Genomic DNA, 16,011 nt, shown 5'->3' on the forward strand with positions numbered 1-16,011 from the left:
GAATTTGAGAGTTGAAAAAGAGAGAAAACCGACACTGGCACCATCTCTCCATCCAACTCCCAGGTCGGTGGGGTTTGAAGCACAGCCTAAGAAGAGGCGTGTGCAGGGTCCCTCAGATCCTGCTGTTGGGATCCAGCAAGCGACAGCCTTATGGTCGCATTGCCTTAGAGAACCTCAACCCACCATCCGGGCGAAACGAAGGAGGTGGTGTGTTTGTTGTGGGAGGGATGCTCCAGATTTCCCATCACCCCCAGCGGAAGGCCGCCCAGGCAACCTCACCTTCGGCGCATTGGCAGACGTCTTCAGAGCACAAGGCGGACACGTACTGAGGCTTGTTTGGGGCGCCATAGAAGATGCTGCAGCGCTGGTCTGAAAGGCGAAAGGAGAACATTTAGAAATTGTGCGTGACATGATCCACATGTGGTGGACGTGTGAAAAGATTAAGATTTTTTTTGGGGGAATATACGATGAATTTAAAAAGATGATGGGGATAACTTTTACGAAAAAAACGGAGGCATTTCTATTAAGTATTTTAGATAAAGAGATCTCAAAAAATCTAAGAGAGGTATTCTTGTATGCAACCACAGCGGCTCGTATACTTGTGGCCAAGGGATGGAAAGATCACGAGGCTCAAAAAATAACAGATTGTCAAATCAAATTACAGGAATTGGTGGAGATGGCTCAGTTGACTAGCAAACTCAGAATAATCTCAAAGCAAAAATTTGCGGGAAAATGGGATGGTTATAGAAGATATGTTCAAAAATACAATAATAGTTTTGACTCCGTGCTAGCATCGAGTGATAAAGGAACTAAAAGGAGGTGGACAACAATTAAGGATTTATTATGTTTTCAGAATGTATTGGAAAATTTATATAGAAAGGTTTATTGTTTTGTGTACATTCGATTGTAAGATAAAATATATGCAAATGGACTTGACAGGAAGTCAAAGTTGAAGAAAAGATTTTGTAAGATAAAAGGGGAAAAAATATTTACTTTCATTATTATCATTTTGTGTGGGGGTGGGGGTGTCTGCACATATGTGTGTTTTTGTATGGAATATTTGGAAGGAAATAAGATGGTAAATAACAAATGACAAACTAAATATTGATGTATGTAATTTTTCTTTCTTAATTATATTTAGTGGTCATATGGCTGTATTGTTTTTTGTACCATAAAATCATTCAATAAAAATTATTTTAAAAAAAGAAATTGTGTGTGAATGTGCATGCATGTGTGTGTATATATTCATGTATATATTCACACCCATGCACCCTGGTACTTCCAGACGGATGCTATTTTCAGGTGCACTCAGCCACATTCTGACAAACTCAGGCCGCTCTATTAAAGCTGATTGGGAGGTCTTGAACAACAAACATTCTTCCCCCAAAAGATCAGGCTTTTCATGTTATGTTTCCACCCCCAGCTGTCTCTTTAGTGCAGAGCCAGGTCATCGAGCCTGGGTGAAATATACTCAGAGTCGAGTGTGGATTTCATGCTCTTCATTCAGCTCATAGTAGTGAGGAATGGAAGTTCCCCCAAAACATCTACTTTATATACATTATTTACGCAATGGGCCCCACGTGATTGGCTAATTCCGCGATTCTCCTGTAGGCCAATCAGGTTGAGGATTCACTTCCACCTGGAACTGGATTGGGTGGCTCCTGTGGACCAATCAGACTGCTGCCTTCTGAATCCTATTGTTCTAGGACCAATCAGACTGCTGCATTCTGAATCCTATTGTTCTAGGACCAATCAGATTGCTGCATTTTGGATACTATTCAACTCAGTACGTAACACTGGGCTTCCACAGCCATCACCTGCCATGAACCACTTTTGGCAGGTCTGGTGGCAACAGCAACAGATATGTCCTAAGCTTAGGATAATATTTTATTCCCTTGTTTGTTATGCTGCTTTAAATATGCACTTTATATTTGACTTGCTTTTGTCTGAAATGCTTAAGGTAATTTGTTTGTTTGTTAACTTTGTTAAATGTGCATTCTGACCTCCTTTGTAATGGTCTTTTTTTCATTCTTTAAGATGGCGTTTGAGTTTCCTGTTAATTACGTTGCATTGAATGTATGTTTTATATTTGACTTTATTCAGTACAGTGGTACCTCGGGTTACATATGCTTCAGGTTAAATACGCTTCAGGTTACAGACTCCGCTAACCCAGAAATAGTACCCTGGGTTGAGAACTTTGCTTCAGGATGAGAACAGAAATCGTGCTCTGGTGGTGCAGCGGCAGCAGGAGGCCCCATTAGCTAAAGTGGTGCTTCAGGTTAAGAACAGTTTCAGGTTAAGAATGGACCTCCGGAACGAATTAAGTACTTAACCCGAGGTACCACTGTAATGTTTCAGTCTGTTTTATTTGATGTTTTAATGTGTTGCAAACCACTTTGAGATTATTTTTTAGAAATATAAAGCGATATAGAAATAACAACAACAACAATTTTGTAATAAGCTCTTGTGAACCTGATCCAGGTTCAAAGTCCTTCCGTTAATTTGCAAGTCCAGAGTATGTCAGGGAACATAAACCATTATATCCCACCCTGATCTCTGTGATTGCCATTGTCATTCCCCAAGTTGGTTAGGTTCATTTGACCACAACAAGAAACCAAGCCTTTAGCATCATCAGCCCAGGATTGCGGAATAAATACTCTGCCAACAGAGATCCAGCAGCTGCCTTCTGTTTCAAGTTTTAAACGCCTGTGGACAAGTCTTCTATTCCACCACCAGACCCATACAGGCAATCAAGAACGCATATTTCCGAAATAGTCAGCTGCTTTCTTATTTTAACTATTTAATGTTTTGTTTTATTTTATGGAGTTATGCACAATTGTTGCAAACTACTCTGATGGGTGGTGGTTTTTTGCGAATACAGTGGTAACTCGGTTTAAGAACTTAATTCATTCCGGAGGTCCGTTCTTAACCTGAAAGTGTTCTTAACCTGAGGTACCACTTTAGCTAATGGGGCCTCCCGCTGCCGCGCGATTTCTGTTCTCATCCTGAAGCAAAGCTCTTAACCTGAGATACTATTTCCGGGTTAGCGGAGTCTGTAACCTGAAGCGTCTGTAACCTGAAGAGTCTGTAACCCGAGGTTCCACTGTAGTGGTATAGAAATATTTTTATAAATAAAAGAAAATACATTTGCTTATCACCAAAACCTCAGCATATTCAACTTTTTTCAGAAAGTGAATGAGGTTATTATTAACAGTTACAGATAGGTAGCCGTGTTGGTCTGCCATAGTCAAAATAAAAAAATTCCTTCCAGTAGCACCTTAAAGACCAACTAAGTTAGTTCTTGGTATGAGCTTTCATGTGCATGCACACTTCTTCGGATACACTGAAACAAGTTGCCAGATCCTTCTATATAGTGAGAAGGTGGGGAGGGGTATTACTCAGAAGGGTGGTGGGAATGGGAGATTGGCAGATAGCTGAGATGAGTCTGTTGACGACTCTTAACGACTGCAATAGGTCTTACAGGAAAAGGCAAGGGGTGAGAAGGTGAAAAATGGCTAAGTCATGTATAATGAGATAAGAATCCAATGTCTTTGTTCAGACCAGGTCTCTCCATGGTTTTAAGTTTGGTAATGAGTTGCAATTCAGCAGCTTCTCTTTCCAGTATATTAGGTTATTATTAATTAATTAATTATTAATTAAATTGTATACCGTCCTATGCCTGCAGATCTCCGGGTGGTTACAACATAAAATCACAAAAACAAAAAATACAAAATAAAACCAAAAAGAACCCAATAATCTCCCCCCCCCCATAGCGCTTTCCTTCCCTATCTTCTCACTGAGTTACCCCACAAGCCTGCACTGGAAATTCTCCCAATGCTCCAAAGCAGATTTAGGGGTTTTGGCAGCACACAAAGGGAGGGGGAAATCTTGTTCCATGAATTCAAAAACTCATTTGACTCCCGCCCAAAGCCAACCTAAGTTAATCCCCTGGGTAGAAAATATCAAACTTCTCCAGAACATTTAATGCATGGAAAACACTCTGGCCTAATTCAGACATAGCACCTCTCTCTCTGTGCCTAGGTTTTAAGCTGCAAGCAACTCCTGTTAAAATTAACCTGGGTAGTTTTGCATGTGGTAATTCAATTACAATCTCAAACGGAGGAGAATGTTGTCATGTCAGGTTACGATTTAATAAGCAAAAATTATCCCTTAATTGCCTGCTACAGCCAGCGAAGGCAACACTCTCCTGCTCCCTAAGGCCGCAGCTACTAAACCTTTGCCCCACCAGAAAGATGCAGCCTGCTTCACCCGCCCCCCCTCAGGCCCTGTGACCTGTCAATCACTTACCTGGTTCATAAAAATCATAGATGGTGGCACTGGCTGGCTGGATTTTCCCCACAGGCACCAGCTGCTTTGCTGTAAATGATACGCATTCGCGTCCGGATGCTGGCACCTATAGATGGGTATATTTAAGAACGTAGGAGAAAGCCCTTGCCTGCGGTATCGATCTAGTGGCCTGTCTTGTCTAGCATTCTATTCTCACAGTGGCCAGCGGGAGCTGAGCACCACTACCACCTCCGAAATAAGTAAACAAAGCAGCTGACCAACTAAAAGGTAAAGGTAAAGGGACCCCTGACCATTAGGTCCAGTCGTGGCCGACTCTGGGGTTGTGGCGCTCATCTCGCTTTATTGGCCGAGGGAGCCGGCCTACGGCTTCCAGGTCATGTGGCCAGCATGACCAAGCCGCTTCTGGCGAAACCAGAATAGTGCATGGAAACGCCGTTTACCTTCCCGCTGGAGCGGTACCTATTTATCTACATGCACTTTTTGCTGTGCTTTCGAACTGCTAGGCTGGCAGGAGCAGGGACTGAGCAACGGGAGCTCACCCCGTCATGGGGATTTGAACCGCCAACCTTCTGATCGGCAAGTCCTAGGCTCTGTGGTTTAATCCACAGTGCCTCCCGCGTCCCTGCTGACCAACTAAACCACAGCAAAAAGTGACTGAAAAAGATCAGAGGCAAAAATCCAACGCAAAGGCCGGAGGGGGAACACAACAACAATGTAAAGGAAACATATGATGCTTCCTTATATCAGATCAGGCCATTGGACAATCTCCCCCAGCTTCCCCCAACCTGGTGCCATCCAAATGGTTTAGATAACTATCAGCCCCGAGGTAGCACAGGGGTCACTGGTACTGGTAATAATAAATAATAATAATAAAATTTTATTTATACCCCGCCCTTCCCGGTTCAGAAAACCGGGCTCAGGGTGGCTAACAACAAATTTAAAACATGTAACTGTGATACAGCAAAAAACAACATAAAATACGGTATAAAAAGTGATAGGGCAGGAGGCAGGGAGGCCGCCAGTAGGTGGCGCCAGAGCCAATGGCAGGCACAGGCAATGCGTTATCTCCTCCTCTCTGCTGAGTTCTATAATGGCAATGCTGAGACCAAGGAAGGAGGAGGCTGACAGCCAGCGCCACCCGCTGGATGGGATGTAAGTAACGTGGCAGGCTGGAGGCAGATCGAGGCTGGCAAGGCCTCCACTGAGCCCAAAACATCAGAAGGGCACAGGTGTGACTGCCAAGTGCCGTCTATGCAAAGTGAAAGCAGTCCTGCAAAGGCAAAAGCCCTGATAAGTAGAGATGTGAGGGACCAAATCCAGGGCCTCCTGCGTATCATTTCAGAGTTGGTTTTGTGCTGTAAGCAGGGAGATGCGAGTTCGAATCCCCGCTCGGCCATTAAGCTCACTGGGCCAGTCACTTCAAAAGGGAGGGGACTCCAGCTGCTTGGCTGGAAGGTGCCCTCGAACTCTTGCTTCTTTGGGTGGAGGATAGAGAGGCAGGTGTCAGAGTGCGTAGAAACTAGCCTAGTGTACAAGGACAGAATTGAACTTTGTTGCTCGGCCCACTTTCACCCCTTGGCCCCGCCCACCTCCGGCATGCGGCCCCCAGAATGTTGCAGAGAAGCAAATGTGGCCCCCGCTCAGATAAAAAAGGTTTTCTGGTTCTGCCATATAGTCCAAAGGGGAGTAAATCAAAAGGCAGGTTGGGTGGGTGCCATCCTGGCCTCTTGCACATTACAATGTGGGAGTGAGTTTATCTGAACTCCTCTGTGAAGCTGCCCTTCCTCCCTGCCCCCCGCTGCCTCCGTTCTTGTGGTGTAATTCTGCACGCATCTCTCTCACCGAGTCAAAGTAGAGCAGCAGCCGCCGTCCTTGGATCTCCCAGTGGCTGATGTATTGATCGGGGAGAGTTCGCAGCTGACAGACCAAGGAATGAAACAAGGAGCTGTTAATGGAGAAATCTGAGGGCTCCCTTGGACAAAAAACAAGGACACCAGCCAGGAATACCAGAGCCAAACAGCAGCCAGTAGGCTTGGTCTTTATTACAGAACTCCCACCTGCCACAAGGTGGAACAAGATGGAAGCCCCAAACAAAAGAGAACCCAAACTTTTATTAGCTGCTAATCCCCATGTTACCCCCCCCCCAAACTACCATACATCACGGTTACATCATGAAAGGGGAGGTCTGGTGGCAGTAATCTGAGCATCCTGGACCCTGCCCCAAGGTTCCCCTTGCCCTCCACCAAACACCCATCAAGTGTAACAAAAGAGACATTTCCCTGTTTCCCAGCCAAGTTAATCACACCCATTTGTCTTCAACTGGGTTTGTTATTTCTGGAATGGCTACCTGTCTGGCACTCAGGTATCAGGAGGCCAGGGATTATCACTCAGGCAGAGGGGTTGCTGAGTAGCTGAGCTCACATGTCTATATTAATTTCCGAAGTTTTCCCAGTGAGCCAGTACATAGATACATTTATCAGTGAATTCTTACATTTGGTATCATGCAGCAAAGGCCCTTTGAATAGATAGGAGGAAACTGTGATGAAGTGTTTTGTGGGGACAAATCACAAAAGTCACAAAAGTGATTCTGCTGGTTTTGGTAGTGGGCTGCATGTGCATGGTATCTGCTGGAGGGGCAACCCCCCCCCCTGCCCCATACATAAATTCTTGCAACAGTGGTGAACCAGCAAGCAGGAGCACCGAGGCCGTAGGGAGAGCTGGGTCTGGTGCAGTGTTCTGTTCTTGCAGCAGCCAACCGGACACCCCTATGGAAACCCCAAAAGGAGGGCCTGAGGACAGAAGCCTCACTGTCTCCCCACCTGCGATCCCCGCCCACTGGAATTGAAGGCTCGTCCAAAAAGGTTCCCTCTCATCCTGTGCTTCTTAGACACAGGTCTGAGCAGCTTCCCTTGTGCTATGCCATTTTCCCCGCAGCAAAACCCACTCTTTAGTGCTGAATTGGAGCAGGCGCCCATGTTTGCTCTGCTTCAGCACTAAAGATCGAGTTTCCCCAGGAGGGAAGGTGGCATGAGGTCTAAGAGGCATAAAATAGTAATAGTAGTAGTAGTAGTAGTAGTAGTAGTAGTAGTAGTAGCAATAATAATAATAATAATAATAATAATAATAATAATAATAATAATAATAATAATAATACTATATTTATACCACACCCATCTGGCTGGGTCCCCCCAGCCACTCTGGGCGGCTTCCAACAGAATATTACAATACAATAATCTATTAAACATTAAAAGCTTCCCTAAACAGGGCTGCCTTCAGATGTCTTCTAAAAGTCTGGTAGTTGTTTTTCTCTTTGATATCTGGTGATGCCTCCAACAGCAGAGAATATGGCCATTGTGGCAATAATAATAATAATAATAATTTTGGAAAACTGTTAAAATGATATACAATGAAATTCAACCAAGGGGATTTGAGGAAGTCACTTAACAATGTTATTAAGATTGGTTTAATTACGGCTAGGATTTATGTTTGTTTGTTTGTGTTAATTTTTTTTGGAAAATTAATTTTAAAAATTGAAATAATAATAATAATAGCCATTGAGGCTACTAAGCAGGATAAGGTTCTCATAGCTGAACGGCATCGCCACAGTCTTTTGTCCTGATGAGGCTCTAGCAGATGAGGCAACTCAGTCAGATGGGCTGGGGATTATTATTATTATTATTATTATTATTATTATTATTATTATTATTACAGCAGACTGACTGGTGGCCCATAATACTAGGCCAGGCCCAGCCGTTTGTTGGAGGGCTGGTGTGCTAATGGACCAGGCTCCAATTGCGCTGAGGCATATCTAAAGGCCCCACGGGGAAGGGAACTCGATGGGGCTTGGTGGGGTCTTGGCAGGCCTGGACCCTGAGCCTTGTCATATGCCAAAATGCCCACACAGCCTCTGCTCACCTCCTCAAGGTAGTTCTCGTCCGGATGGAAGCCGCTTAGCAGGGTGATGTCCACGATAACCATGCCAGAGACATGAGCCCCTGTTTGTCTCCTGTAGGGAGGAAAGAATTGAAAACAGAAAGGTTAGGGAAAGGATATTCTGTTTTTCAGGTAGCGGCAATATTGCGCAATGGTTAGAGTGTTGAGATATAAAGTGTTGGGCTAGCATGCCACTACTGGACCCAGGCAAATACAGTGGTACCTCGGGTTACATACACTTCAGGTTACACACTCCGCTAACCCAGAAATAGTGCTTCAGGTTAATAACTTTGCTTCAGGATAAGAACAGAAATTGGGCTCCGGCAGCGCGGCGGCAGCAGGAGGCCCCATTAGCTAAAGTGGTGCTTCAGGTTAAGAACAGTTTCAGGTTAAGAACGGATCTCCAGAACAAATTAAGTACTTAAACCGAGGTACCGCTGTACTTGCCATCCCCTAAAAGGCAGTGCCCAAAGAGAGGAAGGGAGTTATTTCCTCCTCAAAATGGCCCAGTTCTGGTTAGAACCAGAATATTATGCCCGTTCAAAAAAAGTCCGTTCATCAAACCTTACCAGAAGCAGACATTGTAGGTGACCTCCTTCTGCGCCTGCCCAGGGTCTTTGGCTTCCCTCCTGCGGCGTCGGCGGGCATCAAAGACTTCGATCGGTGACAACGGCTGGTCGGCGGGGTCTGCTTTCGGCTCAGAATCCTCTAGACCATAATCTTCATATTCATAGTAGTAGTCTAATATGTCGGCTGTTGAAAAAGGTCAGGATGGTTAAGAGGAAGGAGCAAATTCCCTACTGGCAACAGTTGTGGCGTGTGAGTTTGAGTTTAGAGGCGAGTTGACATAATAGAAATTTATAAAATTATGCAGTGGCTGAAGAAAGAAAAGTTCCCCCCTCTTTCTCTCATAACACTTGAACTCGTAGAAAAAGAAGAAGAAGAAGAAGAAGAAGAAGAAGAAGAAGAAGAGGAGGAGGAGGAGGAGGAGGAGGAGTTTGGATTTGATATCCCGCTTTATCACTACCCGAAGGAGTCTCAAAGCGGCTAACATTCTCCTTTCCCTTCCTCCTCCAGAGCAAACACTCTGTGAGGTGAGTGGGGCTGAGAGACTTCAAAGAAGTGTGACTGGCCCAAGGTGACCCAGCAGCTGCACGTGGAGGAGCGGGGAATCGAACCCAGTTCACCAGATTACAAGTCCACCACTCTTAACCACTACACCACACTGGCTCACATAGTGATGAATGCTGGAAGATTCATGACAGATGTATATATAAAGCACTTCTCCACCCACTCAAGAAGGCTGTGGATAATTCAACGCCAAAGGCCCAGAGGAAAGAAATTTCTGCCTGGAGCCTAAAGACAAGTAACGAAGGTCCCAGGCGAGCCTCCCTGGGGAGAGCGTCCCCCAACCGAGGAGCCACCACTGATAAGGCCTGCTCTTGCATTGCGGCCCTCCGAACCTCTCGTGGAGCTGGCTCACAGAGAAGGGCCTCAGAGGGCAATAGTGGAGCCCGCGGTGGTTAATGTGGAGAGCGGCGGTCTCCCCGACCGCAGAATTATAGAACTGGAATCTGAAGCCCAGACTTACGTGCACGCTGAAAAGAACCACTCACGTCCACCTGCAGCCCGAGAGTCTGGCACGAAGTATTTTGCACAGCCAAGACGTGGTATTGCTTCAGGACCTGGAAGGGAGCAGAGACAGAAGAGGAGTGCTCCTCCTTGCTCTCAAGCTGTGCACTCGCAGTAGCGACACTGGAGTAAAGGTTTGTTCATAGCCCAGGAATCTAAGGAGGAGGAAGCTGGCAGGCTTCAGGTAGAAAGTGAGGCAGGGTGGGGGGCTGTAGTAGTAGTAGTAATAATAATAATAATAATAATAATAATAATAATAATAATAATAATAATAATTTATTATTTATACCCTGCCTATCTGGTTGGGTTTTCCCAGCCACTCTGGGCAGCTCCCAACAGAATATTAAAAATAGAATAAAACATTAAAAACTTCCCTAAACAGAGCTGCCTTCAGATGTTTTCTGGAAGTCAGATAGTTGTTTATTTCCTTGACATCTGATGGGAGGGTGTTCTACAGGGAGGGTGCCACTACCAAGAAGGCCCTCTGCCTAGTTCCCTGTAACTTGGCTTCTCGCAGGGAGGGAACTGCCAGAAGGCCCTTGGCACTGGACCTCAGTGCCTGAGCTGAACGATGGGGGTGGAGACACTCCTTCAGGTATACTGGACTGAGGCTGTTTAGGGCTTTAAAGGTCAGCAACAACACTTTGAATTGTGCTCGGGAACTTACTGGGGGCCAATGTGGGTCTTTCAGGACCGGTGTTATGTGGTCCCGGCGGCCGCTCCCAGTCACCAATCTAGCTGCTGCATTCTGGATTAGTTGCAGTTTCTAGGTCACCTTCAAAGGTAGCCCCACTTAGAGCACATTGCAGCCCTTCCTGAATATAAAGCTTATACAAATGAGGGAGAAGCAGTTGGTTTTAATTAAAAGCAAAGCAGACAAATGATGAAGCTACTCACGGTTAGAGTCCCTTTCCCCTTCCCTTCCACTTTCAGATGGATGTTACTTCCCATGGAAAACTGAAGGTTGGGGAAAAACGAGGAGGGAAAGTGAACGGCCAGACCAAATAACACTGTAATACCCACACGGCAACAGCAGCCCCAGGACTTGCCTCATGAAGGGGCCTGTGGGACTATGGATTCTGAAGGGATCCCACGATCCACCCCAGGTCAGGCTGATCTGCCCAAATCGAATCAGGCGAGTGTCTGGAATCCTAGTTTGGCAGGAATCCCTACCCCGAACCCTCACCTGAAGTTCTTCCTGGATCGGATCATTCGACCGCCCAAAGGTAAAGGACCTCGGCAAGCTTTTCCCGGGGATTTTGAGGGTCACTTTCAGCTCGTTGTCCTCCTCCTCGAAGGAGCTGATCCAATAGCGGGACAGAGCTTCTAGCGCCACCACTGTGTCCTGAAAGGAGAGAGAAGTTGGGCCAGTTTATGAGAGTTTGAGGGGGGGAAACACAGTCTGCACTGGGCTAGTCCCCGGGAACTTGAGAAATGAGGGCCAGCAGCCACAAAGACAACCCTCCGTGCATTCGTCAAAGCGCCCTTGAAAGCCACCTGAGCTGGTGGCCATCAATAGTCCCTCCGTTTAGTAAGCAGGGACCAATGGTACCAAATAGTATGGTAAACAGCCCTACTAGAAAAATTAACCAATAAACTGAAACTGACATGAGGACAAATAGAAGAAGACGCCTTCACCCCGGTATGGCTCCCCTTTATTACATACACAGCCCAACAAGACAATGACAAAAATCCACCAACAGCATACAAATCAATAGAAGAAGAAGAAGAAGAAGAAGAAGAAGAAGAAGAAGAAGAGTTGTTTGGATTTGATATCCCGCCTTTCACTCCCTTTAAGGAGTCTCAAAGCGGCTAATATTCTCCTTTCCCTTCCTCCCCCACAACAAACACTCTGTGAGGTGAGTGGGGCTGAGAGACTTCAAAGAAGTGTGACTGGCCCAAGGTCACCCAGCAGCTGCATGTGGAGGAGCGGAGACACGAACCCGGTTCCCCAGATTACGAGACTACCGCTCTTAACCACTACACCACGCTGGCTCTCAGTATGGCTACCCTGATCCAAAACACCCACCCACTCCACTCACACATGAAAACAAAAACCACCACAGCCAACCACAAATGAACAACCACACCCTAGGCCAACCCCAACCTCTCTCACCACCAAAGGAGCACAGGTGAACAGCAGAGAACCTGCAGAAGCAACGCTAACACCAAACCCTACATATAGTAAGTAAAATAGAAACATCACCACCCCACCCCACCTATCTTCCCCCCTCTCCACCTCTTTCCCCCTTTTCTTCCTAATGTCTCAACAAATGAAACAGATTTGTAAAAATGTTACATTTGGGGGGGGGGAATAGGAGATAAGAGACATTGCACACACTTTTGTAAATCAAGAAAATCTTTAATTAAAAAAAGTCCCTCCGTTTTGTAAACATGCCCTGCAGGAGACCATACCTGGGTCGATTTGAAGCCTCCCCCATAGTTCCTCTGCTCCGTCAGCCACCGAGCCACCTTGCCTGCTGAGGCAATGTCGTTTTTCTGCAACAGGTAGAGGAGCCCGTATGCGGTGGCCTCCACCGAGATGGCTGAAGCAGGAGGCACCTGGCCAGGTGTCTTCTCATTCTGCAGCCGGTCCTTCTCCACTTCCCAGAACATCATGGTGTTGTCTGGAAGAAGCATGAGAGGTCAGAATGTAGGGGCCATGCAGATGCGATGTATTGGGGAAGGGGACACACACGCGTGGCCAGGATCTCGTGCGTTAGCTCGGAATCTGAAAGGCCAGAGTTTTATTGGGATTGAGGGCGATTACTTTTGTCCTCCGTAGCGAGACTCTTCAGGCGGACGCCGGCACTCGCAATGGCTGACTTGTCGTCGGAAGCGATCGACAGGGCGTAGCTGGTGATGGCGACAGGGTACGGGCCCAGGGACTGATCCTCCAGCTTGCGGGAAAGGAAGGCAGTCGCCTGAGCCAGGCCGTTTCTCTGGAAAAGAAGGAAAAGCAAATATTGATTGATACGTATTTGAGTGTTTGTAGCTTGCAATTTGCCATAAGAACACAGCAAGGTGGGATATGCAACATTACAGTGATGTCAAGGGAGGAGGAAGGGAAGGAGGTGGGGAGCCTTGCTGCCTGGGCAGGAGGAGGCAGGATCAGCCAGGTTTCAGGTGCCATGAGGGATAGAAACTTGATTGTGTGTGTTTTTTTAAATAAAAAAGTTGAAAATGGAGATTCTGGGCCGGCTGGATTTCCATGTCCAGCATATTACCTGGCTCTCCAGTGGTTTCTTAATATAAGAATAAGAATAATAGTCACATAGTTGTTTATCTCTTTGACATCTGATGGGAGGGCATTCCACAGGGTGGGAGCTACCACCGAGAAGGCCCTCTGCCTGGTTCCCTGTAACCTCACTGCACATATTTTCTGCTTGCCCTGCTGCTGCAGCCTTCCCTTGCTTCTTACCAGTCGGCTCAGCTGTTCCTGCTTCGCTCTTTCCTGCTCTGGATCCGACTCCTCCTCTTTGTACACAGCCAAAGCCTCCTGAAGCGCAATGGTGATGTACGCCGTGAGCGAGATGCCTCCATGAAGGCCGCCAACGCCACCCTGGGGAGGAAAGACAAGGGAACGCATGGCTGACGGAGAATCGATTCACCCTTTCCGAGTCACAATAGAAACCAAAACTCAGCCATCCTTTGAAATTTGCACTCACCTGGTTTTTGTGATGCAGTTCTCCAAACAAAGTTTACAATAATAGTGGGCGTAAAAATGTAGATATTGGTGAAATGCATTATATTATGGGGAAAGTGCTTGCGAAAATGTGTACATAAACCAATGTGTTAATTTGGAGAAATTTGCATGAAAACGCCGGTGAGTTTTCATTAGGTTTGATTTTTTAATGGTTGCTCAGGAGCTCACCTGCATCTCCCGATGATAGACAGGATGTGGGTCTTCGAAGGAACCATCCTCTTTTTGCTTATTCAGCAGCCACTGCACCGTCTCACGGATCTTGGCCTCATCCACCTCTTGGTACTCGCGGCTCAGAGCCAAAACCTTTGTCACGAAAGCCGTCAACCTGGAGGGAAGGAGAGTCGGAGGACAGGCGAATAATCAGACACAGGTGTGGAGATTGTGTGTGCATGCACATCTGATTGTGTGTGCATGCGCATCCAGGGCACTTAATGGGAGCTCATATTTAAAAAGGAGGCACTGAACATGGCTGCAGGGACTGCTCAGCTGACTTGGGGTGCCTCCAAGCGGTCAGAATTATGTTGGAGGTTTTCGAGCGCATACCATAAAACTCAGAGGCCACAACAGTCCTTTTGATGCTGCTAGATCAGTCACAAGCAACTAATGCTGTTACGAAAGTCAGGTGCCTGCCGAGCAGTTATAGCTGTCAATTTTTCCCTTTTCTTGCGAGGAATCCTACTCAGAATAAGGGAACTTCCCTTTAAAAAAGGGAAACGTTGACAGCTATGCAAGCGGTGGGAAGAGCCCATGGCATCCCAGGCACACACACAGGGTTTGTGTCCCTTTGGAGAATAGAAGACACGGTGGAGACTGTGGTGCTTTGAGAAATAGGGCTCATTTGCCCATTTACACCTTCAGTCTGCACAGAGGGAGTCCAGATTTTATGGCATGGCCCCAAAAGCATTGCAGGCAACCTTGCCTCTTCTCACCAAGATGGATCTCAGCCCTGCTTCCTCCCAGAAACCCTTGCTTCAAACCTCCTTTTTCCTGTCCCCTCAAACACACACTCCATCACCTTGGTAACAGGGTGCTAAAGGATTCCTCACCTCAAAGGCCCTTCAACACCTTTTTGTAACTGCTCTTCTCCCCACAGGCAGCCAGATTGGTTTGCATAAGCCAGCCCAGGATTTCCCTGAATTCCCTGCCTGGCATAGTTCCGCACTTTCATTCATATCCCAATTAATCAAAATCCTAACGTTAACAATAAATCATATTACCCACATGTATGACAATATGGTTTGTGCCTGCAAGTGCTTGGGGGCTGCCACACCACTTCCTTTCCAGTATACCTGAAGGAGCGCCTCCCCCCGATCGTTCTACCCGGACGCTGAGGTCCAGTGCCAAGGGCCTTCTGCCCTGTGGAACGCCCTCCCATCAGTTGTCAAAGAGATAAACAACTATCTGACTGGGAGCGACCACATAACACCGGTCTTGAAAGACCTACATTGGCTCCCAGTACGTTTCCGAACACAATTCAAAGTGTTGGTGCTGACCTTTAAAGCCCTAAACGGCCTCGGTCCAGTATTCCTGAAGGAGCGTCTCCACCCCTGTCGTTCAGCCCAGACACTGAGGTCCAGCGCCGAGGGCCTTCTGGCAGTTCCCTCATTGCGAGAAGCCAAGTTACAGGGAACCAGGCAGAGGGCCTTCTCGGTAGTGGCACCCTCCCTGTGGAACGCCCTCCCACCAGATGTCAAAGAGAAGAACAACTACCAGACTTTTAGAAGATATCTGAAGGCAGCCCTGTTTAGGGAAGCTTTTAATGTTTAACAGACTATTGTATTTTAATATTTTGTTGGAAGCTGCGCAGAGTGGCTGTGGAAACCCAGCCAGATGGGCGGGGTATAAATATATTACTATTATTACTATTATTACTATTATTACTATTATTACTATTATTATTACTATTATTACTATTATTATTATCATCATCATCATTATTATCATTATCATCATCTGAGCAACAGGGCAGGCCTAATGCAGCAAATCCACTTTTTAAAAAAAGGACTGGACTTTTTTGTGATTTGAAAAGTGACAGGGAAAGGCCTTGAAAATAAAGGGATGAGGGGGTGAATAATGGGAAGACACGTAAAACACCTTGCAAAGCAAGCAGAATGCAGGACAAATGCCCACTGCCATAAACAGACAGAGCCAAGGCCAAATGAAGACCAGATACGGCCTAACCACGCAGTGCAAGGGGATTGGGATAAAGATTGATTCAGCAGGTCTAGTTTGGCACCATCCCAATACTCGCACCCAGAACCTCTCCTCCCGCCTCCTTCGCAGCGCTGAGTCTCACCAGACACTGCTGGGGTGGGTGATCCAAGCTCCGTAGGATCCATCCGACTTCCGGAAAGTGAGGATCCGCTCATAGCCTGCAGTGCAAAAGGCAAACACCCAAAAGACACCTATCATGGCTGCTTTGCTTCCTCTCT

The 16,011-nt window shown here is 46.6% G+C and overlaps 1 protein-coding gene across 1 annotated transcript in view; it reads right to left on the bottom strand.

The window, feature by feature from the left end:
* Positions 1-16,011, bottom strand: part of LOC309523200 (complement C4-A-like) — a 63,550-nt gene that overhangs the window by 8,944 nt on the left and 38,595 nt on the right. Inside the window, exons 25-37 of the mRNA XM_082206978.1 lie at positions 15,876-15,951; positions 13,748-13,904; positions 13,295-13,435; positions 12,644-12,815; positions 12,289-12,500; positions 11,060-11,218; positions 10,771-10,830; positions 9,833-9,926; positions 8,811-8,994; positions 8,224-8,314; positions 6,151-6,225; positions 4,309-4,414; positions 280-369 (exon numbers count right to left, since the gene is read on the bottom strand). Of these exons, the coding sequence (XP_082063104.1) occupies positions 280-369; positions 4,309-4,414; positions 6,151-6,225; positions 8,224-8,314; positions 8,811-8,994; positions 9,833-9,926; positions 10,771-10,830; positions 11,060-11,218; positions 12,289-12,500; positions 12,644-12,815; positions 13,295-13,435; positions 13,748-13,904; positions 15,876-15,951 (1,617 nt within the window). The remainder of the gene's footprint in view (positions 1-279; positions 370-4,308; positions 4,415-6,150; positions 6,226-8,223; positions 8,315-8,810; positions 8,995-9,832; positions 9,927-10,770; positions 10,831-11,059; positions 11,219-12,288; positions 12,501-12,643; positions 12,816-13,294; positions 13,436-13,747; positions 13,905-15,875; positions 15,952-16,011) is intronic.

Source organism: Podarcis vaucheri (assembly GCF_965113315.1).
Source record: "Podarcis vaucheri genome assembly, chromosome: 2".
Classification (NCBI taxonomy): Eukaryota; Metazoa; Chordata; class Lepidosauria; order Squamata; family Lacertidae; genus Podarcis; species Podarcis vaucheri.